This window comes from Mytilus californianus, unplaced genomic scaffold, assembly GCF_021869535.1.
Source record: "Mytilus californianus isolate M0D057914Y unplaced genomic scaffold, xbMytCali1.0.p SCAF_14, whole genome shotgun sequence".
Classification (NCBI taxonomy): domain Eukaryota; kingdom Metazoa; phylum Mollusca; class Bivalvia; order Mytilida; family Mytilidae; genus Mytilus; species Mytilus californianus.
This window is the reverse complement of record NW_026262626.1, coordinates 38,017,705-38,043,864: the sequence shown is the minus strand read 5'-3', so window position 1 is coordinate 38,043,864 and position 26,160 is coordinate 38,017,705. Positions and strand designations below refer to the sequence as shown.

The following is a 26,160-nucleotide window of genomic DNA, read 5'->3' as shown; positions in this document are numbered from 1 at the left end:
TAAGTCAAAGGTCAATGTTCCTATAAGAAAATTGAAATTTTTGGAATGTTTTTCTTTTGAACAATATCTTTTGAGCTTTAAATCAGATATCGAATTTCCAGTCATTACACTCCAAGGGTGACTTGGGAATAGAAATATGGTCACCATTGGTCTTCCTTCGACCGTAAGTAAAACCCGCGCCAAAGTGGGGACGGTCCGTTTGGCTGTGCGGGATGTACAAGTTTACAACCACGTTCGGTCAGAATGGGGACATTAAATCCGATGCCTCGTGTAAAGAGAGTGTCACGCTCTTAGCACGTTAAGAACCCTTGCGACAACTCTTTGAGGGGTCCGTAGGTGGCCTGTTGCAAGACTAAATCCAACATACCCTCATTTTCCCGTGGCAGTCCAAATTTCCCCAACCTTCATCCCGGATGGCCTCTATTGCAGGAGCTACCTATTGTATTAATTGTTAATTTGTTCTCGTCCTGATCATGCATGAAATATTTGACACTGGACGTTAAGCAACCAACAATCAATCAATACCAGTCATTAGTTGATATGCACCTTTTGATTGATTTTAATGTCATTAAGTCAAAGGTCAAGGTTACAATAGCAGCTCAATGCCTGACAAGGGGACAAAATTTTGGTTTCTATATTATCTTTTGAACTTTTTGTTCAACCTTCATCGAACTGCTTTAAAATGATGATTACAAAGAACAAAACCACTATGGGTGTATAGGTAAAGGTCATGATCATAGTGTTTCCAGACAATATCTTTTTAGCAATAATTAAGATTTTTACCAATCTTTGGTGGCTAAATGCGTTAAGGCAAATTAGGCCTCTATTGATTTTGAGGTCACTTGGTCTCGGTCACAGCAATACTGATTTTATAAACTAACTTTTTTTGCAGTTTTTGCATCATATAACACAAATTCTCAGCCAGCCTTACAATTTTTATGCCCCCATCCTCGCAAAAAATGCATTAAGATTGAAACTCATTTAATTAGTCCAGGAAATATCAGAAAAACCCTGCACAATGTGGTAAAAACATGAAACTTGGTATATAAGCTCCTAATACCATTCTAAGCAAAATAAGATATGGAGCCAACCTGAAAAAAATCAACTTCCGGTTTTTTCCAAGATGGCGGACAAAATTGCAAAGATTCTGAGCTAAATATCAAAGAAACCGTAAACAAGGTGGTAAAACAATGAAACTTTATATATTATCTCTTGAGACCCTTCTCATCAAATAAAGATATGAAACCAATATGAAAAACTATCAACTTCCGGTTTTTTCCAAGATGGTGGCTGAAATAAAAAATAAAACAAGTCAATAGGACGTTGCAATATTTACAAAAAAAAATATATCAGATGAGTACAATTGAAAGTAATATATATACAGTAGCTGTTATATGCAATAACACGTTTATTCATCTTGTTTGTGTCGGTAATCCCTATACTATGCAGTCCATCAAGCACAATCTCTACCACACTTGCCTAAAGCTGTATTCGGAAGGGCGGATTTGAAACCCTTGCATTGTCCTCGACAACCTTTCTTGCATCTACAGTGAACAAGTACCTGTAGTGAAGAGGTTGCCTCTGTCAATATTGTCCAGAACGGGTTCTTACATGCCGTTGTCTTGCTTCTTCCAACCATACAAGTCTGGGGATGGAAGAACAGGCTGTAAAAGCAAACACTGTATCCAAATCAATCCAGCTTGGTACACAGAACGTTTGGCATGTTGGTAAAGTGCCTCCCGTGTAGGTGGTACAGACTCGATTGATCTACCTTTATGTGCAAAGAGTACTTTTCTAGCTTCATTTACACTGTTTGATTTACTTGTCCGATGGTACAAAAGAACAACATATCGCTCCAGCAATGGTAGAATTAAATCACGGCATATTGTACTGGGTTGGTCTGTCATCTGTCTAAAAGCACCTGATACCTCGGGGAAAGTATTCCATGTATCCCGTGCTGTTTTCTTTCCTTGTCCTGTAAATGAAGATACAGTGTCACAATCTGTAAAGGCGTGTAATATTGGTAAAATCATGGATTCAAGAGGACCCAAAGATTATGCAATATCATGAATAGGAATGTAACGGAAATGTTTCCCGGTACAAATGCTATCCATATCTCATCAGCTTCTGTGTCCTTAAATACAGATATAGCGATTACAATTACGTCTGTATCCACAGTTTTAATGCTGATCTTTTTTAAAACCATCCCTGACTGCATCTGCAACCTGAATCATAACTATTGTATCTGCTTCTTTGTGTTTGCACGGTTGCAGTTTCGACTTGTCTATGTGTGCCTGATATGAAATCCCATTCTCTCCAACTGTACAGATAACGTTCTTTTCAGTATTTGCTAGTTCTGCCAACTTTTCCGATATAAACTGAAACAGCAGACTTTTATTCTCATCAACCCGTAGAAAGTCATGCCAATTCTAAGGGATATTTGTTTGCGCTTGAACTCGCCTTCGAATTCCCTTCCCTCTATTTTCTCTGGATGCACTTTTGAGGCTGTTTTCTACATATGTGTCCCATTCTACATCAACGCGTCCAACATCGCTATTTCGGTTTACTATGTAGTGAAGAACACTTTTACCGCATAAAAGAAATAGCATTGGTCCAACCTGACGCTTCCAGCCTATCGCCAATAGTTTTTTAAAATGGCCATCTCGATATGAAGACCTCCAAACAAAATGAAGAGTTTATCTTCGCCGTAACCAGAAGAATCCGCCATCATAAGACAAGATGGGACCATACGTCAGTGTGATAAGTCAGATCTATTAAGAAAATGTCTTGAGCCCTTAATATCTAAAACTATAGTTAACCCTTAAGTGAATGCAACAATAATTGACGGTGCAGCAGTAGTCAATATGCTCAATCCTGGTGCAGCATATCATTTCATGATTATGCGGTAAAAGTGTTCTTCACTACATAGTATACCGAAATAGCGATGTTGGACGCACTGATGTAGTATGGGACACATATGTAGAAAACAGCCTCAAAAGTGCAACCAGAGAAAAAAGAGGGAAGGGAATTCGAAGGCGAGTTCAAGTTCAAACAAGTATCCATAAGAACTGGCATGGCTTTCTACGGGTTGATGAGAATAAAAGGGAGCTGTTTCAGTTTCTATCAAAAAAGGTTGGCAGAAGCAGCAAATGTTGAAAAGAAAGTTATCTGTACAGTTAGAGAGAATGTGATTTCAAACCAGGCACACATAGACAAGTCAAAACTAAAACCGTGCACACCCGAAGAAACTTTTACGAGAGATATGCTTCACGTTACAGATGTATTTAGGGATGGTTTTAAAAAGATCAGCATTATAACTGTGGATACAGACGTAATTGGGATCGTTATATCTGTATTTAAGGACACAGAAGCTGATGAGATATTGATAACATTTGCAACCGGGAAACATTTCCGTTACATTCCTATTCATGATATTTCACAATCTTTGGGTTCTCTTAAATATAGGCTTTTACCAATATTCCACGCCTTTACAGGTTGCGACATTGCATCTTCATTTGCAGGACGAGGAAAGAAACAGCATAGGAAACATGGAATACTTTCCCCGAGATATCAGCTGCTTTTAGACAGAAGGCAGACACACCAAAGAAAATATTCCGTGATTCAATTATACCATTGCTGGAGCGATATGTTGTCCTTTTGTACCATTGGATAAGTGAATCAAACAGTGTACTAATAAATGAAGCTAAAAAAGTGCTCTTTATACATAAAGGTAGATCAATCGAGTCTGTACCACCAAAACGAGATGCACTTTTCCAACATGCCAAACGTTCTGTGTACCAAGCTGGATTGATTTGGATACAGTGTTTGCTTTTACAGCCTGTTCTTCCATCCCCAGACTTGTATGGTTGGAAAAGGCAAGACAACGGCATGTAAGAACCCGTTCTGGACAATATTGGCAGAGGCAACCCCTTCACTACAGGAGCTTGTTCACTGTGGATGCAAGAAAGGTTGTCGAGGACAATGCAAGGGTTTCAAATCCGCCCTTCCGAATACAGCTTTAGGCAAGTGTGGTAGAGATTGTTCCTGATGGACTGCAGCGAGTATAGGGTTTACCGACACAAACAAGTAAAATAACGTATTATTGCATATAACAGCTACTGTATATATATTACTTTCAATTATTGTCCTCATCTGATATAATTTTTTGGTATATATTGCAACTTCCTTTTGACTTGTTTTAACATTTTGTTATCTCGGTCGCCATCTTGGAAAAAACCGGAAGTTGATAGTTTTTCATATTGATTTCATATCTTTATTTGTTAAGAAGGGTCTAAAGAGATAATATACAAACTTTCATTGTTTTACCATCTTGTGTACGGTTTCTTTGATATTTAGTTTAGAACTTTTGCAATTTTGTCCGCCTTCATGGAAAAAACCGGAAGTTGATTTTTTTCAGGTTGGCTCCATATCTTATTTTGCTTAGAATGGTGCTAGGAGCTTATATACCAAGTTTGATGCTTTTACCACATTTTGCAGAATTCTGATGAAAAATTGGACTTAGCTGCTTGACTATAATGTACTCTTGGTGTTTCTGTAGTTTTTAAGTTTGTCTCACTAATGTATACCGGGTTTATCCAAGATCGTATTACTCTCTTCTTTAATGTTGGCTGCCTCTATATCTTCACATTAGCTGTGCATGACCAAAATATGGACAATCGTGTTTATGTTGGTGCTGTCCCTTGGTTGAATTTTAATTTCCACCCCTTAAATCTTAGACATGTTAGAACCGACATATTCTTAAACGATTTTTTTTTTGTCCTTTTATATGATTGCATTCACTCTAATGCAAGTAAACATATTCTGAAATAAATCATGGTATTTAAAGGGAAACTCCATACTAAAATTTACGACAAAAGAGACGATTTTTCATTCCCTATTGTTAATTTTCCCTTTTTAGACGGCGATGTTCCTTTGGCTCCATCATACGGTGTTTATATATCCCAACTCGTTCATTATGCCCGTGTGTGTAGTGATGTCATAGATTTTAACGAACGTAATCAATGCATCACTGGTAAATTTTTAAGTCAGGCATCTCATTGGCACTCATACCACACCTTCTTATATCTACGAGTATGTATTTATCATACATTCATTAATGTTACTGTGAAAAAGGATAACAAAAATACGGAACTCCAAGGCAAATTCAAACAGGGGAAGTCCATAATAAACTGACAAAATCAAGCGCTATCAGTCACCGAAACAAGAACAAGTGAAAAACAACTGCCATATTCCTGACTTGGTACAGGCATTTTCCGAAGAAACTTTTGGGCTAAATCTGGTCTTATAGCTAGATAAACCTCCCACTTGTATGACAATTGTTTAGTTCCGTTATATTGACAAAATTGGTTAAGCAACCCAATCAGACATAATATGTAAATGTGAAAATAATTGGGATCCAGCAGCCAAAAATGTAATCATACTTCACAGACATACAACACAACACAATTGACTAAAAAATTCAAACAAACATACAAATTAATCTAACAAAGACACAAACAAAAAAAGGTGAAGTAGATAATAATTAACTTATCATAGATGCCAGGATTAAAATTTTGTAAGTCAGATACGATTTCGTCTACAAAAGACTCTTCAGTGACGTAAATTTGACAATGCTGTCACACAAAAAAAAATGTTTTTGTTGTTGATAGAATATAGAATTCACTTTCTCGATATAGTAAAAATTAAGTAAAAATAAATACAAGGGTAAACAAAATAGAAACAACACTGTAAAACCCCATTGTGTTCAAATCGCATCCCAGGACCCAGCTGCACCAGAAATGCCCAAAGTTAAAAGTAAAAAAACAGATGTCGGGATGCATAAATACCGAGTCACGTCAAAAGTTATATGACTAATATAAATTATACAAGATAAAACTACTGTATTTCATCATTACATACTTTGAGATCAATTGATACATGTGGAATAAAATATGGACAAGGGTCTGGGACTATAACTATATAAATTAGGGATGTCAACGAGTACTCGAGTACTCGAGTATCGCTCGGTAGTACCGAGTATCGAATACCAAAATGATACTCGACTAATCGGTGTCCTGTTAGAATGTTGTTGTTTTCTTAAGCTTAAACAAAATGTATTTTTATTGAGAGCGCCTCCCGGGATGACATAAATATTAATTAAAATTAATAAAAATTAAAATACGATTCGAATGTTTGCGTTTAACTGTCATTTAAAATTCCTCCAAACATAGGTAGGCTATGAACAAGAGCACTTTTCCAAGGCTTACACTTTTAGCTAATCTTAGTTATTACCCCACCTCTGTACCGTCAGGGCATATAATTTTCATCAGCGGACTTTTAGTTACATCAAAAAGTTGAGAAATCGCCTCGTCCCAGAAAAAAATGACAAGATAATATTTTTAAAGAAGAAAAAAATAAAAATTCGTTGCATCCTGTGTCGACCCTCAGAAAATGATTAAAGGCATCAGCAAGTTCTTATCACCACCCCTTTGTTGATCATCACGGTTCCCAAATACTGTTGTTTGAGTAATCATTTTTCTATAGATATTAGTTAATTACTTGATTAGATTTTTGCCAGTTTACATAATTAGAACATGTAGTAAATTAGCTATTAATTATGGTATAAAAGTCCTTGAACTATTATCTAGTCCTAGGTAATAATGTTGAGGGTTTTACGTTCATATGACACCGACCCACAATATATAAAATAGGTACAATTTCGTGTTTCCATTTTGTAGATGTTTTACCGAGCGAGTACTCGAGTATCGCTCGGTAAATCCAACGAGTACTCGATTAGTAAATCTTCACCGAGTTGACATCCCTAATATAAATACAGGTTAACCAGAATAAAACTAGATAAGAATATAACATCTAATGAAATGTCCTTAATGGCGTTGTAAATGACGGTACCAAGGCAGGTTTCGGAAGTCCTAGTGGTACATTCGAAATATATTATATCAGACTTCGTCCTGATTTTATGGTCAATGACATTGTGTACACAATTCAAAAGTTTTGTTCAGAGAGTACATATACAATTATCTGGAAACCTATCACAAATTGACATGTTGGTCACTCTGCCAAACTTTTTTCACGTTAATAATCAAGGTAGCAAAAACTAATTGCATTACACTGTAGCTTATCAGAGCTCCTAAAGCTGTTCTTTAACAAGATCTCGCATTCTATGAAACAACTATTAAATTTTGTAATCCTGAGGTTAATGTGATCTATATTTTTATTCCCCAATGATTGGCAAAAAAATATCCTTCCCAACCGTACTTGATTGAATTCTGTTCACTGTGAATTAAAAAAAAACATTAACTCAATGAACATGTGCATGGAATCAAGCAAAGAAGTTCTGATCATCAGATTTTTGTTTGTTTTGGTAATTTGGGATCAACATTCAAATAGGTCTTGCTAAGTCAATTTGCCATTAACACATGGGAGTGTTGACTGCTATGTACAGTAATTCCAGTCTTAAATGAGTATGTTCTTTTGTAATATCAGTCACTTTCCTTTTACAATGTGTTGTGTCATGTAACAAGATCTTTAGAAAGAAACAAATCAAAATCCTTTTTTGTTGTTAAAATTTCATGTGAAATTACTGAAAAAAACATCTTATACCTTATTCTTGATATATTATCATTTTAGAATTTTCGGCCATGTCATCTCAGTATTAGTTCATCCAACTGATAGATATATTTTGGCAGGACAAGCAAAAGATAATCCACACATTTTGATACAATGTGTACAAATTCTGTCACCTACTTCCAAAAGCCAATCAAAACAAGTAATGATGTCAATTTCTTTCTAACTTCTTGAATTTAACCAAATGAAAATGATAGACTCTATCTGATCCGTTGTTATGCAGTGATAATATTTGTTAATCTTGTTGCTAAATTACTTATTATAATTAGTTCTTGCAATTGTTTCCCTTGACATTCTGGATCCTTTAACTCATCAATCATGAACTATTCAATCAAATATATAAAAAAAAAGGTTTTACTTGGATTGATTGATTACTAAATTGTCTGATTAATGCCCAGTGGCAAACATTACAGGCATGTACAGGACAGATACATCCTTATGAAATAAATATATACTTTGCTTTCACTAAATATCTGACAAACATGAAAAAAATAATATCAAATGTAGGGTTTGTTAACATGATGTTACCAAAGTATTGTTAATCAATAAGGGACAAAGCCTGTAATAGAGAGAGTTATAATTAGTATCCAGTTTGACATTGGTTATTAACTCCCAAACTGACCTACTGTAAAAACACTACAGTCTAGAGAGTTGCGTTTATGTTCTTTTCTAGATTAGAAGGGCATTTACTAAATAAATAATCAGCGACTGTCCTACAAGTGAGAGGTTTAGCGCTATAAAACCAGGTTCAATCAACCATTTTCTACATTTGAAAATGCCTGTAACAAGTCAGGAATATGACAGTTGTTGTCCATTTGTTTGATGTGTTTTATCATTTGATTTTGCCATTTGATTAGGGACTTTCCGTTTTGAATTTTCCTCGTTCAGTATTTTTGTGATTTTAGTTTTTTCCATTGGTTTAAAAGGTGGACATGATCAGTCAAGTTACCATGCCAAGATTCTGCTTGTACTGATAGAGCAGTGAGAGAAACGTATAGGAACAACAAAGTTCATTTCACCTACAAGTTCTCATGTCAGTTTAATAGAAACATATCCACTCTAGTTTGCACATATAAATGTTAAGTCTTATGAAAAAGAAGATTGATTGATTGAATGTCGGAATTTAATGGAACTCTTGATTTTACAATGGAAGCCAATTTTAATAGTAGAGGAAACCAGAGTAACTGGAGATCCTAGTCAATTAAGATGAAAAAGGGGAAAATTATCAAGAATTCTCCCTCCCCCTGTAGTATCATATTCAGTGGTCAGCTCTGCACTTACATGAAGTTTTTCCAAAATAGAGCAAAGCCTGTATTTTCATAATAAAAAATAAAACACATTATCAAACAAGTTTCTAAAGTTTATTATTAAATGTTTTTTTTCAAATCTAATAAACAAGATTATACATTTTGAAATTCCTTTATGTATTATTGCAAAAGTGTTGACATGTATGAACAATAGTTATAGTGTTGATTATTTTTTAATAAACCAAAAGGAACAAACCAGACTCAAGACAGAAAAAATATTCATAAATAGTAAATATAAGTACAGTGGAATATCCAGTGAAAAGAAAATTCACTCTTCTTATGATAGAGTCGAGAAAGTCAATAATAAAACAATGCCGGTGACGATACCGATCAAAAAATTATTTCCAAATAATAATTGTTCATTTTAAATAAGTTAATTGTTAAACTGTGTTATTAGAAATATACATGCAAAAACACAATGTTTTATGTTCAGTATAATCAAGATAAATGCATTAGAAGCTACTGAAACGGAAATTTAAAAACTGCCAATCTTTAATGCATATTGATAAAAAAAATTGAAAAAATCATGAATATACAAAATCTAAAAATCTTTCGGGTCACCAAATTTCGGAGTGTTCCACAAAGTCCTTAGCATGTTACAAGTTCCCAAAGTATACTTATTTTTTCACACTTAAGTTATCGAGCACACTGGTCTGCTCTTGTCACATGTACATTCAATAGAGAAATATTGTCTTTATGTGAATATAAAAATTTAAAAGTCTGTCTGTGCAAGTTAAGAAATAAATTAAAAATAACTATTTTTATAAAGTAGGTATCTTCTACTATTTTTTATACGAATTTAAGAAAAGGTAGTCTCGATTTTTGTTCATGTATTTGCGGCCATCTCGATTTATTCATATTCAAAGTTAACATCGAGATAAGGTCCGTTTGAATTTGCTTAGTAACTTTCAAAAGTGCCAATCTTTGCTGCATATCAATTGATTCCTTTGGGATTTTTTCCCCTGACTTTCTCTGATCTAGCTGTATATATATTCAGATAATTAGCATGTTCCAGAAAGGTATACAGCCAGTGAAAAATAAATTGAAGTTGATACTCCAGGAATTTATTCGCATAGCAACATTTTAAACCAATTTTACAACAAGCTTCTATAGCCTGCTGTACTAGTCAATTGCTACTTAAGGACATGAAGGAGGGAAATGATAACATTGAATGGAAGTTTTGTTTTTATTTCAACTTATTTCTATTTTTACTATTTACCAGTACAGTTTCCAATGAATCCATAATTGATAGCGTCCTTGCTAAAATGGGACAAACATTGAGAAGTTCTATTTTTCAATATTTACAGAAGAGGCAATATTTTGTCACTAGATTTCCCACTGAGTATTCATAAAATACCTTGGAAAATACAATTACAGTAAAACTAGAACTTTCAGTTATTTAGGGTTTTGCAATATAAAATCTACACTGCATGAACTGAAAATATTGCTCTTAAAATCCATGTTAATATGTTAATAACATATAGCTAAGAGGGGGATAGAGCAGACTGTTATCCCAAGAAACATTGTCAACCAAGGGGAAGCCAAGATGGACAATGTTTATTCGAATGGTAAAAATCTGCTCCATCATCCTCTTGTATTATGTTGACTTTCTATTAAAATGGTCTGATGCTGTAAAACTTGAGCATTGTCTTTAAAATTATTGATGTAAATTCAATTCATTGTTCCTTAAATTATTGATATTTCATTGGTCTGCCCGAGAGGGTGACATTAAAAAAAAACTAAAATTATATTGCTTGGCAATATCTTTGAAATTTACAAGATCAATCTTTGAAGGATCACTTAAAAGAATTGTTAAACAATCAAATAGTGACAATCAGACAAGTTCTTAAATGTTACACATTGATTAAAATTGTATCTACCATGTCATGTAAGAATAACTGATATATATGTATAACAAATAACAACGCTAGATAATTAAAGAACCCATTTTGTTCATAGTATCAAGTAATTCCTTTTTTTAACAACAATGAACAATTTGTCTCTAACATGTCTTTATATAAATGTCTATTTTGTAAATGAACACATGTGGAATTAGACAAAATAGAACTGCTGCGAATGTTTCCTGAAAATAGTGAACTTTAAATTTCACCATTATTCATACATGTCTTGATACATTTCTTGTCCAAGTCTAATATATTCCTCCTTCTCCTGGGGTGTCATTTTAGCAACCATGTCATCTGTTACATCATGTATCGAAACTTTAGCACCACCTATGGATACCATAGGACCTTCTTCATCATCATCATCTTCCATTTCTTCTACAGCTGAAAATATATATAAATTAATCAATAGATAAGGCCAATTAATAAGTATATAACTCAATCAAACTAGATAGAGGTTCTAAAGAGCCTGTGTCGCTTACCTAGGTCTATGTGCATCTTCAACAATGGACACTCTTCGACAAAAGACGACAATATAATTCATGGCAAAAATCTCTTTTTTATTGATCTTGTATTGCCATGATTGCTGATCATTTTTTCTGTTTACAGTTTCTCTATATCTTCACAACTTATTGCAAAAAAGACAAAAAAGGGCCAAAACAATTCGTCATTTAAGGGCTATAATTCCTGTAAAGAGTCTTGTAGAGAATCTTACGAGTTCAGCAAGATTTAACTTATTTGTAAATCTTGTCTTGTTGATAATTTTTTATTTAAAGTGTATATTTATATATCATAGTTTTCAAGATAATTGGTACAACAATGCAAAAGAATAGTTAAACTTGTCTTTAAAGAGCAGTAACTCCAATAAGGAATTGACTAATAATTTCTGCCATTATACAAATATTTAGATTTTGTCTTGCTGATCTTCTCTTCCTTTAAAGTTTCTTTATATCTATCAAGGTTATTAAGATAACAATCAAAAACACAAAAAAAATGGTAACATCATGTTAAGAGGCAATAACTCTAATTAGAAGTCGACTGATGATTTCTGACATATTCACTTATTGTAGATCTTGTCTTTCTGATCATCTTTGCTATAAAAAGTTTCTCTCAATCTATTATTGCTTTCAAAATAAAAATAAAAAAAAAATAAAAAAAGTAACAGGGCTCGACATTACCGTTTGTCCGATTGTCCAGGACAAGTGGACACAGGCGTCGGGCAAGTAGATTCACCATACTACTTGTCCGATGGGACAAGTGAAAAATCGAGGTCAGATGTAAAATATATCAAATTCAACACTTATACATTCCCAAAAATATGAATGATTGTTTTATTGATCATACTAAATGAAATAAATATTCATTGATTGAACCAGAGACATATAATACTTGTATAATATGTCTCTGATTGAACGTATTTGAGCATGCTGGCAGCCATTGCCAAGGGGAATATAAGTAAGGAGGAAAGAAACCAATGTTAATGCTTCTTCTTAGTATAAGCCTCCTTGAATTAGGAGCACCTCCATATGGAGTTTTACCACAACTATAAAATTTTAAATTAAAGTATGTTTCATTTGATTTTGCTTTTATGCATAACAATACATTAAAAGAGGTTTAATTTAATAAGATCTATATATAAAAATAATAAGTTAAGATGTAAAAAATAAAATCTAAAAAGGCAGATTTCTTAGTGAAATGTTTTATGTACTTCATGATCATATATCAATATATATACAAATCAAAATAAATTGTAAAAGCTCGTTTTGACACAATCAATAAATTAAAAAGGTTTAATCATATACAAGGTGGCCAGGTGTATTTACATCCTTGGTTTAACCCATACCACTAACAGAATGAATAGGTCCATAGGAGAACCTAGCGGTTTGGGAAGAAATGATGATTTAATGATCGACACATGATAGTGACATTGAGTCAGAGAACTCAGTCTTGCAAATAATCTTTCAGTCTGAAATAATAAAATTAATTTTGATGTGGTATTCATATAACATAACAAAATGCTCCCTTTATTAGGTACAATCAAAGTGCAAGTGTTATTATTGCATATCATCAATATCAGTCAGAGCTCTGACATAAACAAGTCAGAATAAAATTACTTCCATAGGTCAGATATAATTTGATGTAAGTGTTGTCTCCCTTCTTGCACTCAACAGAATATGACTTGTACAGGTCAGTTTATGTCAGACTTTAATTTATCACAAAATGACTTCCACAGGTCAGATTTTGCACAAAATATTGTGACTTAATATCTTCATATTCCAATAAGATTTATGCCCCTTTTTAATGCATTTTGACTTTGAGAGGTCATTTTTGTTCTGATTTGAAGCAGTCATTACTACCACTTTGTTATCAATCTCCATAAAAATATGGTGATTACTAGTTTCGAATTAAAGAGTTTTAAAAAGTGGGGCTCATCTGACATCATACCTTCTCCTTTCCAGAATCTAAACATAATATATATATCTCATCACTTTCAATTATTTCAAAATACAGGTGAGAAAAAATGGATCATACAATTTTCTGAATATCAAAAGATTTACAAAATACAATATTGGATACATTACATGACAATACTTCAAATCTTCCAAGGAAAAACAAGACACTTATTCATGATAAGACTATGTTAATAAAAGATATATTCTCATCCACTTTAAGCTAAATGTATTAAGAGCAAAACATTTATTATTTTAATATATCATTGAGGTAAATACTGTTGTGCAAACTGACTCAAACAAGTCACATTATGTTCTGACTTACTAAACGTATTACAACTTTTAAGTCTAGTATTGTCATATTGATTTAAAAATGTATAGGTAAGCCAGATAAAAGACTGAGGAAATTAGGTCCCCATAAGTCACAATAATGAGGACTATAAAAAAGTTTATTTGGTATATTCAATATTAAATGTATTTTGTTTTAAACAGGTCAAATCATGTTCTGACTGAAAAGAGTCAGTCCAAAACTAAAATAAATTTATTGAAATATTTAAGCCGGGCATTGCCATATGATATTAAATGAATGTATGGGAACGTCAGATAAAAGACACAGGAAATATATGTGAAGATCCCCTAAAATAAATAACCATTTGACTTAATTGTTTCTAAAAATTTATCAAATAATAAACTCAAAAATGGCAGATTCAGAAACAGTCTGAAAGCAAGGACTTTCTTGGATTAAAGGAAGTACACCTAGCTTTGATTGGAAATTTTGTTCTGTAAACTGACTTTAACAGGTCAAATCATGTTCTGACCTCAAAGAGTCAGTCAAAACTAAACTTATTACAACTTTTAAGTCTAGTATTGTCATATTGATTTAATCAAAGAGCTGAAAGCTCTGAGGAAAAATGACGCCACTGTCTCTAATATTGTGATATTTTTTATGCAAGTCTTGATTTTCACATACCGTAATTAGTTTAACATTCCAACATGTCTCATAAGCATATAATTGATATTCGTATATGTGTGTGTTATGTGAAGATGACAACTGGCTGTTTTTTTAGTACAAATGTATAGGTCAAGACTACCTGAATGATCTACAGTATCCAATGACTACTGGCTGTTTTTTTCTATAAATAAATAGGTCAAGACTACCACAATGATCTACAATATCCAATGACTACTGGCTGTTCTTTTGTACTAATAAATAGGTCAAGATTATTTGAATGATCTACAATATCCAATGACTCCTGGCTGTTCTTTTGTACATATAAATAAAGACTACCTGAATGATCTAAAGTATTCTAAGTAATGTGATTTTTGTCTTGCAATTACATTTTTCTAAATCAAGAATATAGACTACTAGTAACCTTTTCAAACCAAATGATTATGAAGAGCCTGTTGTTATCAAGCTCTTATACCCCACATACTCATTAAATAAGTTACTAGTGACCTAGTTATTTCTGTTACTTGAAGCAAATTATATTTCTGTAGATTTAGACAATAGTATAATAATTGTTTTACTAGTTTTATTTCACCTTGAAGATTAGACAAATAGGGATACTCCTTTGATTTTTTATTTCATGTCAGTCAGGTCGCTTTATATGAAACTTGAAACCACTTCTCTGCCATATTGTTATTTCATAACAACTCTGCCCTTGACCATGTTGACCCATGTAATTGATATTCATTCTTTAACCATATATCATAGTCAGTTAGTTTTTGATTTTGCACTCCCACACCACCTTTCAGGTCAAATGTCTGTCTCCATTTAAGTTAATGACATTGAACAATCATGGTATTAAACACAATTCCAATAGTGATAATGCTGTTCTAGTAGGTCACCATATATTCAACTCGGGTAGCATTCCAGTTATTGAAATTTGTGTCAGATTAGAACAATGATCTAGACCTTTAGGAATGGATCTTACAATTTAATATGGAGCCATAGTATGGGACCCCTACACAGTAACAAAAAAAAAACAAGCTTGAAAAGATACAACGTCAAGCGGCAAAATCTATCACCAGAAATTACAAGTCAAGAGAGAATGGACGGGATACGTCTCTAAAATGCTTGCCTAACTGGAACTACAACAAGATCTCCAGACAAGACGAACAAGGAGTTGAAGCCAGAAGTTAATATTTATGTAAAAAGTAGTTGAGGGGCTGATTCCCGCTATTGAACCATACTGTCATTCTATAATATTATTGCGTAAGTATTTCTGTATTGTCCTTGTTATTGGTCCATGTCTTGGTGTATTGGTCTGAGGCGAAGCCGAAGGCCAATACTGCTGGCCGAGGACCAACAATAAGGCCAATACAGAAATACATGTAATAGTATCTTTATTAATTAACTACAGTGTTACAATATTTTTTTATTTCATTTCACAAGAGATAAACATTTTTACCTTGAAGTGGAACTATCCAAATCTCAGTTTCTTTTTATAAGATGCAATATCTAATGATTTGGTGCCGTTCCATGCATCTTCAGCCTTTTCTCATCTGATGAATTTTTCTACCCTTTCCAGTCACTATAAAGTGTTACAACTTTAATTTAGACACAACACATAAATAGTAATTGGAAAGGTACTGCCATTGCATGTGTAATGCAAATACATTTTTAAAAAAATAATGTAAGAGTTGAAATTGATACAACTATCCATAAGCCAATTGACCAAAGAACGAAGATTTGCGCAATTACAGAATGCATATGCCTGGTTCGGGTTTAAAAATAAAAGACCGTTTACAAAACACGAGAAGCGAAAGTGAACAGTAAAAATCGACATGATGAAATTATGAGGTCGTCAAGAAATGAACTTTGTGATAATTTACTCGTTCCCTAAACCTGAAATAATTCCATCGTCTACTTTCAAAATGCTTTTCAAATGAATGGGACCGTCTTTAACCTAAAATATATGCCATACTGAACGTTTCGGCTTGTTTATGGTGAGTAAATAAAAACTGCGTCGTACAAACAACTGTTTACTTTCAGTTTGAGTTTATCGTGACTTACTATCTAAAAACTAGAGACGTTCCGAAATCCTGTTTTGGCCGGATCAGAACTCGGCAAATACGGAAAAAAAATCTGTATTGGCCGAGTTGACATCTTATATTGCATATGCAGTTTTCATCATTTTAAGTACAATAACAGTGTAGTTAATTTATAATGATACAGTTACAGACTCTGCTGCTATAACTTTGTGAACAAAGATTCATACGCACCGCGTGGGTATAACCGTATTACTAATTTCCGATTATTAAAATCTTCGTAAATCTTGATAAAGACCAGTTTCTATCCAATGGATATCAAAATGATTCCGATTATTACTTTTTTAATGATTGTAAAGTTGAAATGGCATGAAAGGCTGACATTATTTAGAACTATTTTGTCTAGCGATTGCTGATCATTGGAGGGTAAAAAGTCCAACACCATAACAAAACGGATCTATTTATCATGTATACATACCGATTGTTTACGATTGTAAGACATGTGCATAAAAGTGAAAGCTCGAATAAATATGAAAAATATAACAAAGGGATAGCTCCAAATACCATTTAATAACAAAAAACATATGGACAGGTCAAGATATCTTTTTGGTAAATAAAATAACGTATGTAAACTGGTTCCCGTCCGACTACAACACTTTAACAAAGACTTTGTTCGAGTGTAGCGTAATACAAGCAGATTCCAGTTAGTATGTAAAATAGTAAATATGAAACCGAGTGCGGTAGGCGGAGGCATAATCAACTTCCGTTAGTTCTGGTCAATGGTATCGGAAACATGCCGCTGATAGCGTCATTTTCCAAAAATGTATGGGAGAGCCAGATAAAAAACAGAGGAAATAAGGTCCCCAAAAGTCACAATAATGAGGATTATATAAAAAAGTTTATTTGGTATATTCAATATTTAAATGTATTTTGTTTTAAACAGGTCAAATTATGTTCTGACTTCAAAGAGTCAGTCAAAAACTATACTTTAACTAATTATTGCAACTTCTAAGTCTGGCATTGTCATATGCATTTAAGAATGTATGGGAAAAACAGATAAAAGACACCCAATAATAAAGTCACAATAAATAAATGAGGACTATAAAAAAGTTTGTTTGGTATATGTAATATTCAAATGTATTTTGTTTACAAGTTTCATCAAATTATCTTAAAATTTTATTCTATTTCTGTATTTTCATGACTTTTTCTTTTCTGTTAAGTTAACACATGGAATTTTTGGTTGTAAAAAATATTATTTTAAAGACCATTTGACTGAATTGTTTCTAAAAAAACTTATCAATTGACATGATTAATTAACTCAACAGTAGGCCCTAGACCACAATTAATGATCCCGCTTTTCGTTGTCCACGAATATAGTTCCTTTTAATTAGAGTGTATTTTTTCTTAATTTTTTTTCTTTCCCTTCCTCACTCATTTCTTAGTTTTTTGTGGGTGGAAATAAAAGAAGAGAGGTGAAATAAACTTTTGGATGTTGTATTTTAACTGATTTTGATATGGAAAGAGTGATTAGGCTAGGTGCAAAAAGGTGATATTTACAGTTTTCGGAACATCTCTTGACTTGTCCATAGAGGTATGAATGTGTATTGGCTAAATTTGTAAGAGTCATTGGTTCAATCTTTCTGAATTTTGGATATATTTTTGGACTAGTACTATACATTACACACACAAAAGATTTGACAAAAATGCAAGGTGCAATTTTTTTAATGAAACAAAACGTTATAAAGAACTAATAGGGGAATTTAATTGTGGTCTGTGGCCTAAGAGGTGAATTCAGGAAATATTGAATTTGTACTTTGACAACTTCACTGAATGATCTATTGGTATTAATTTGTCAAACTACATGAGAATAAATGATTTCCACTTTTATTTGATAGAAATTTTGTAAAAAAGTGACATTTCAGCCTACATGCCCAAAATTGAACTTTTTCAGTTGTTTCAATATTTTTACAAAAGTAGCATGCTTACTTTCTCTCTGACAGATTTTTCTGGTTTTCTATTTGTGTTTGTGGTATCTAATGTAGATGTTTAACTCATTTTTGAACACTGAACACAAAAAAAAGTAGATAAAATCAGAATAAGAGTGCAAAATGTGCTGCTTTAATGGTCTTAGTCTAACGGTCAGTATGAAGCAAGTGAAAAATGAGGTTCTATGCACATACAAGTTGAATTCCTTTTAGCAGATTTCACTGAATCTGTATCAAAAGCACTTATTACTGGTTGTTTGACCTTGTCTGTTTCACAGACTACCTTTATTTTATTTTGTTTGATAGCTAGTGGTTAAAATATTGGCCTTTTGAGGCTGAAATTTCATGCCGGTTTTAAAAAGTAAAGTAAATAACTTTGCTTCAAATCATACTGTCTACATATATAGTTGAAAGTGACAGTCATGTTACATCCAGGCTCCATGTTTTATCATATCTAAACAAAGATTTGAGCAAAAAGAAGCATATCTCTATCTACCATATCATTTATATGCTTTTTAGTATGCAAATGTGGGGAACAACCTAAATTGACAACCTGTTTTTTTTAAGCTTGACATTGCTGAAGACAATTTTATTCACATGTGTTATGCTATTTGAAACTTATATTTCCATTAAAAGTACATTTATAACATGTAAAAGGTTTTTTTATAACTTAACAACTTCAGAAAATTGTGGTAAGTGAAAAATATTACATTTCATATAAGGCCTCACATCATTTGAAAACCTCTATTTTTTGGCACAGGCTCATATAAAATTTACTTCTGGCCATTTTTTATAAGTCTGAAACATGAAGTATGCTATCTGTTGCTTTTAATAGGTGATAACTTATACATAGAAACATTAAAAAATGTAAGTTTTGGTATATTTTGGTTTTTAGAAGCCCAAATTTGATAGTTGAAATTGTTCTAATTCAACGCCACAATTCAGCACCCAAAGTTCAGATATAAAAAATGCCACATTTTTTATAATTGGTATCATATGGCTTTGAAACTTTGTAAACTGTTTTATAATACACTAAGCTTAAATCATGCCAAGTTTTATTAGAATTGGTCAAGTTTTAGACCCCTAATAGGCCCAAGACCACAATTAGTGATCCCGCTTTTCGTTGTCCACGAATATAGTTCCTTTTAATTAGAGTGTATTTTTTCTTAATTTTTTTTCTTTCCCTTCCTCACTCATTTCTTAGTTTTTTGTGGGTGGAAATAAAAGAAGAGAGGTGAAATAAACTTTTGGATGTTGTATTTTAACTGATTTTGATATGGAAAGAGTGATTAGGCTAGGTGCAAAAAGGTGATATTTACAGTTTTCGGAACATCTCTTGACTTGTCCATAGGGGTATGGATGTGTATTGGCTAAATTTGTAAGAGTCATTGGTTCAATCTTTCTGAATTTTGGATATATTTTTGGACTAGTACTATACATTACACACACAAAAGATTTGACAAAAATGCAAGGTGCAATTTTTTTAATGAAACAAAACGTTATAAAGAACTAATAGGGGAATTTAATTGTGGTCTGTGGCCAGTAGCAGATTCAGATAAAGGGAAAAAGGGGGGGGCTTAGAGGAAGAAGACCTAGTTTTGATTGGAAATTTTGTTCTGTAAACTGACTTTAACAGGTCAAATCATGATCTGACTTCAAAGAGTCAAACAAAACTAAACTTATTTCAACTTTTAAGTCTAGGATTTTCATATTGATTTTTAAATGTATGGGAAAGCCAGATAAAAGCCAGATGAAATAAGGTCCCCTTACGTCACAATAATGAGGACTATAAAAAAGTTTATTTGGTATATTCAATATCAAATGCATTTTGTTTTTAAAGATTTTCATCAAATTATCTTAAAATTTTATTTTGTTTCTGTATTTTCATGTCTTTTCTTTTCTGTTAAGTTTACACATAGAACTTGTGGTTGCCAAAAAAAATAAAATTTTAATAACCATTTGGCTGAATTGTTTCTAAAAAAACTTATCAATTAATTAACTCAACAGTAGCAGATTCATATTTAGGGGGGGGGGCTAAGAGGAAGAACACCTAGCTTTGATTGGCAATTTTGTTCTGTAAACTGACTTTAACAGGTCAAATCATGTTCTGCTTTCAAAGAGTCAGTCAAAACTAAACTTATTAATACAACTTTTAAGTCTAGTATTGTCATATTGATTTAAAAATGTATGGGAAAGCCAGATAAAAGACAGAGGAAATAAGGTCCCCTAAAGTCACAATAATGAGGACTATAAAAAAGTTTATTTGGTATATTCAATATTAAATGTATTTTGTTTTAAACAGGTCAAATCATGTTCTGACTTAAAACAGTCAGTCCAAAACTAAGTTTATTGAAATTTTAAAGTTGGACACTTCCATATGATATTAATGAATGTATGAGAACGTCAGATAAAAGACATAGGAAATATATGTAAGATCCCCTAAAATAAATAACCATTTGACTTAATTGTTTCTAAAAATTTATCAAATAATAAACTCAAAAATGGCAGATTCAGAAGCAGGGCTTAAAGGAAGTACACCTAGCTTTAATTGGAAATTTTGTTCTGCAAACTGACTTGAACAGGTCAAATTATGTTCTGACAAATTGACTTAAACAGGTCAAATCATGTTCTGACTTAAAAATATCAGTAAAAAACTAAATTTATTGAAATTTTTAAGTCAGGCATTGCCATATGATATTAATGATATGTATGGAAAAGTCAGATAAAATACACACGAAATACATGCAAGATCCTCTAAGATAAATAACCATTTGACTTAATTGTTTCTTAAAACTTATCAATTAATAAACTCAACAGTGGCAGATTCAGAAGGGGGCTAAGAGGAAGAACACATAGCTTTGATTGGAAATTGTGTTCTGTAAACTGACTCAAGCAGGTCAAATCATGTTCTGACTTATAAGAGTCTGTCAAACACTAAATGGATTGCAACTGTAACAGTCGGGCATTGTCATGATTGCGATGTGATTGTTAGAATGTATGGATACAAGTAGGAAAAAAGATCACAAATATTAAGTCACAATTTTTAGAACTATATAAAAGTTAATTTGGTATATATTTGATATCTTAATATTTCATTGAGGTAAATCCTGTTGTGCAAACTGACTTGAACAAGTCACATTATGTTCTGACTTCAAAGAGTCAGTCAAAAACTATACTTTTACTAATTATTGCAACTTTTAAGTCTGGAATTGTCATATGCATTTAAGAATGTATGGGAAAATCAGATAAAAGACACCCAATAATAAAGTCACAATAATGAGGACTATAAAAAAGTTTATTTGGTATATTTAATATTCAAATGTATTTTGTATACAAATTTCATCAAATTATCTTAAAATTTTATTCTATTTCTGCATTTTTATGACTTTTTTTTCTGTTAAGTTAACATATGGAACTTTTGGTTATAAAAATATTATTTTAAAACCATTTGACTGAATTGTTTCTAAATATACTTATCAATTAATTAACTCAACAGTAGCAGATTCAGATTAGGGGTGGGCTTAGAGGAAAAGACCAGTTTTGATTGGAAATTTTGTTCTGTAAACTGACTTTAACAGGTCAAATCATGTTCTGACTTCAAAGAGTCAAACAAAACTTAACTTATTACAACTTTTAAGTCTAGTATTGTCATATTGATTTAAAAATATATAGGTGAGCCAGATAAAAGACAGAGGAAATAAGGTAGCCATAAGTCACAATAATGAGGACTATAAAAAAGTTTACTTGGTATATTCAATATTAAATGTATTTTGTTTTAAACAGGTCAAATCATGTTCTGACTTAAAAGAGTCAGTCCAAAACTAAAATAAATTTATTGAAATATATAAGCTGGGCATTGCCATATGTTATTTAATGAATGTATGGGAACGTCAGATAAAAGACACAGGAAATATATGTAAGATCCCCTAAAATAAATAACCATTTGACTTAATTGTTTCTAAAAACTTATCAAATAATAAACTAGAAAATGGCAGATTCAGAAGCAGGGCTTAAAGGAAGTACACCTAGCTTTGATTGGAAATTGTGTTCTGTAAACTGACTTTAACAGGTCAAATCATGTTCTGACTTCAAAGAGTCAAACAAAACTAAACTTATTACAACTTTTAAGTATAGTATTGTCATATTGATTTAAAAATGTATGGGTGAGCCAGATAAAAGACAGAGAGAATAAAGTCCCCATAAGTCACAATAATGAGGACAATAAAAAAGTTTATTTGGTATATTCAATATTAAATGTATTTTGTTTTAAACAGGTCAAATCATGTTCTGACTTAAAAGAGTCAGTCCAAAACTAAAATAAATTTATTGAAATATTTAAGCCGGGCATTGCAGGGCTTAAAGGAAGTACACCTAGCTTTGATTGGAAATTTTGTTCTGCAAATTGACTTAAACAGGTCAAGTCATGTTCTGACTTTAAAAAATCAGTCAAAAACTAAATTTATTGAAATTATTAAGTCAGGCATTGCCATTTGATATTAATGATAATGTATGGAAAAATCAATTAATAAACTCAACAGTGGCAGATTCAGAAGGGGGCTGAGAGGAAGAACACATAGCTTTGATTGGAAATTTTGTTCTGCAAATTGACTCAAACAGGTCAAATCATGTTCTGACTTAAAAGAGTCCGTCAAAAACTAAATGGATATGCATAAAATCTGGTTCATAATTTTTTGAAAAGATGGAGAGATTAATGAGTCTATATTTTGTTATTCCGACTCACAAATGTCACTATGTGACAAATTTCGGGAATTTTTCTCTCCTTTTGACTGATTCCTATATGTTGTATGGGTGCCATAACTATCACTACAACATGTACAAAGTCAGCACATTCTAAGGGACGCCATCAAAAGACCAATGTAGGATAAAAAAACTTAAATCAAATAGTTTGGGGGTGGGGGTGGGGTTAAAGTTGCTGCAAGTTTTGTTTATCCAAAATCGATTTTACATAAATCCATATTGGTCAATCAATCTTTCCCAAATTAAGTTAAGAAGGGGGGTGGGTGGGTCAGTGAAAAAACTATGTGATGTGAATTAAGTTTTTTATCCTATATTGAACTTTTGATGTCGTCCCTAATGACTTGACCTATTACAGTATTTCTGTCTGAATTTTTTATGAATATTCTGTATTTACTAATTTAACTACATGTATGTTATTGCAAGTGTATTAATTAGCTTTGTTTATTACTTATATTAAACTAAACCTCTATTAATCAATTATTTTTACTCTGGTTATTGATTATATAAAAAAAAGCCTATTACTATGTGACTGTAATCTAAACTCTGATTGTTAACATCCTGGATTGCATATCTGCATGACCATTAAACTCATGGTATACCCATTTTATTTGAGGATATAAAAGTATTGTTTTTTCAATATAACATTTTCAGACACATTGAATCTGTGAAGACAACTTTCAATTTGACTTTAGAAATTAAAGAGTTTGTAAGCAAAATGTTGGGGAAATTTAATTATAATTAAGAATGTTTAAAATTAGTTAAGAAAAAAGCCGACATTAATAATGTTAAAAAAAATTTGAGGAGAAAAAACATACAAATTCAGACCAAATATGGTGACTTTGTTGTCCTTCAAGAAGCCGTACATATAATCCATAATATTTTCACTGTTTTTTTAAATACATGTAAAAGTTGAAAGATAACTATCTATTGATTTTTTTTTAAATAGCTTTTTTCACAACACTTATAACTTTGTAATTTATGTTCCATTGTACACTTGTTATTCTTAATATCTTTAAAAATTGTTGTTTGGGAACAAAATCTTGTCAGGGTTTCTTATGGTACTAGCATGACAAGTGCATTCATATTCTAAAATACTCTAAACATTAAAAAAAGTCAGTAATTTCAGATCATTCTGAGTCTTTCTGACCTTATTAAGTCAGAACATTCAGACTTTTATAAGTCAGAACATTCAGACTTTTATAAGTCAGAACATTCTGACTTCTAATGTTCTTCTCACTTCTGTAGAAACAAAGACTATCTATGTCTCAAATAAGAGGTAAATGCTTCATGTGGCTAAGCATCTGGGGTAAGAATTATAGATGTGTAATTTCAGAGGAAAACAAATATGCCAAAATGTTTTTTTTTTTTCATATAGATTAGACCGTTGGTTTTTCCGTTTGAATGGTTTTACACTAGTAATTTTTTGAGGCCCTTTATAGCTTGCTGTTCGGTGTGAGCCAATGCTCCGTGTTGAAGGCCGTACCTTGACCTATAATGGTTTACTTTTATAAATTGTAACTTGGATGGAGAGTTGTCTCATTGGCACTCATACCACATCTTCCTATATCCATGTAATTAATAAGATGTGATGCATGTGAGAGGAAAATAATACTGAATAGACAATTCTGTTTGCACAAACACTGATAAATATAATATGTAAAGGTGGTCTCTCAGCAGATTAAAATAAACAAGAAATAATTGTAACAGGATGCTGTTACGAAGTCTCCCAAACAAATTTAAGCTCCCATAATTCGTCATTCCCATGGTTGCCTGACATTGGGCAAGTTCCAGTACAAATTGGTTTTGTCTAGTAAAGTGATATGCATAAGTGACGCCTAGGGTTTGACCCTGCATGTCATTCAAATCTTCTTGAAATGACGAACAGGAATATCATATGGTTTACCTTTAGGGGTGGTGATCCAGAACATTTCAAAAAGGGGGATGGGGATGACCCCAATGGACTTCCCCTATATTTCATTTGATTTGTTTTATTGTCCTGTGCAAGAATGTATATGGTGTAGGGGTGGGGATCTCGACCGTTTACAAGTTTTCAAACAGTAGGGGGTGGGGTGACCCTCAGGGACTCCACCTTTATTTCATTTGATTTGTCTTATTGACCCTTACAAGAATATATATGGTTAAGGGGTGGGGATCCCGACCGTTTACAAGTTTTCACACAGGAGGGGGTGGGGGTGACCCCAAGGGACTTCCCCTATACTTCATTTGATTTGTTTTATTGTCCTATTCAAGAAAATATATGGTTTAGGGGTGGGGATCTCGACCGTTTACAAGTTTTCAAACAGGAGGGGTAGGGGTGACCCCCAGGGACATCCCCAACATATCATTTGATTTGTTAAATTGTCCCATACAAGAATATATATGGTTTAGGGGTGGGGATCTCTACCGTTTACAAAATATAAGAACATTTGCAAATGGCAGGGGGTGGGGGTATGCCTGGAGACAAGCCCGGTATATTTCATTCAAATCAATTTGACATTATAAAGAGGAATAGAGAAATGACAGGGATAGGGGTGATCCCTGGAGACTTGCCCTACATTTCATTTGATTTGTTTTATCATGTCCCATGATCATAAATGAAGACCAGGTGTGTGCATCACTTATTGTTCTCAAGTTATAACTTTAAAAATAAAAAAAAAAACCCTTTGGTTCTTTAGTTAAACCCCTCCCTTCCTTTTTCTTTTATTAAAATTTTTCCCATTTTCGTTTCATTATCATCATATCAATATTCACAATGATCGTTTTTCTCATAGGGAGAAACGAATCAGAAAGGTTAAAAAATCAGTTCGTGATTGAGTTTAAAAATAGAAAAATCACGTGACGATGTTCAGCTCAAAGCAATAATTTTACTTTTTAAATTGCACTGACTGGTTAATAATGTTAATATTGTTTAAGACAACACGAGTTATCTCCCGAAAATAACAATTCATTATCATAACAACATTTTCTGACCTGAACAAGTCAGAATTGTCAAACACCAGGTCATCTAAAAGACCACGCGTCCGTATTTACAGGTCGCGCTCCTTCATGAAACAGCAAAAAAATCATTTGCAAGGAACTTCTTTATAGGCAAAAAATATAAAAATGCCCATGAAAATACGGAGGT

General features: G+C 32.6%; 1 protein-coding gene across 2 annotated transcripts in view; it reads right to left on the bottom strand.

Moving 5' to 3' along the window:
• Nucleotides 1-8,991: 8,991 nt before the first annotated feature.
• The window catches only part of LOC127724487 (general transcription factor IIE subunit 1-like), a 46,431-nt gene continuing 29,262 nt past the window's right edge, over nt 8,992-26,160 (bottom strand). For both annotated transcript variants that reach the window (XM_052231470.1, XM_052231471.1), the window contains exon 5: nt 8,992-11,236. In XM_052231470.1, coding sequence (XP_052087430.1) covers nt 11,064-11,236 — 173 coding nt within the window. In that variant the 3' untranslated portion in view covers nt 8,992-11,063. The remainder of the gene's footprint in view (nt 11,237-26,160) is intronic.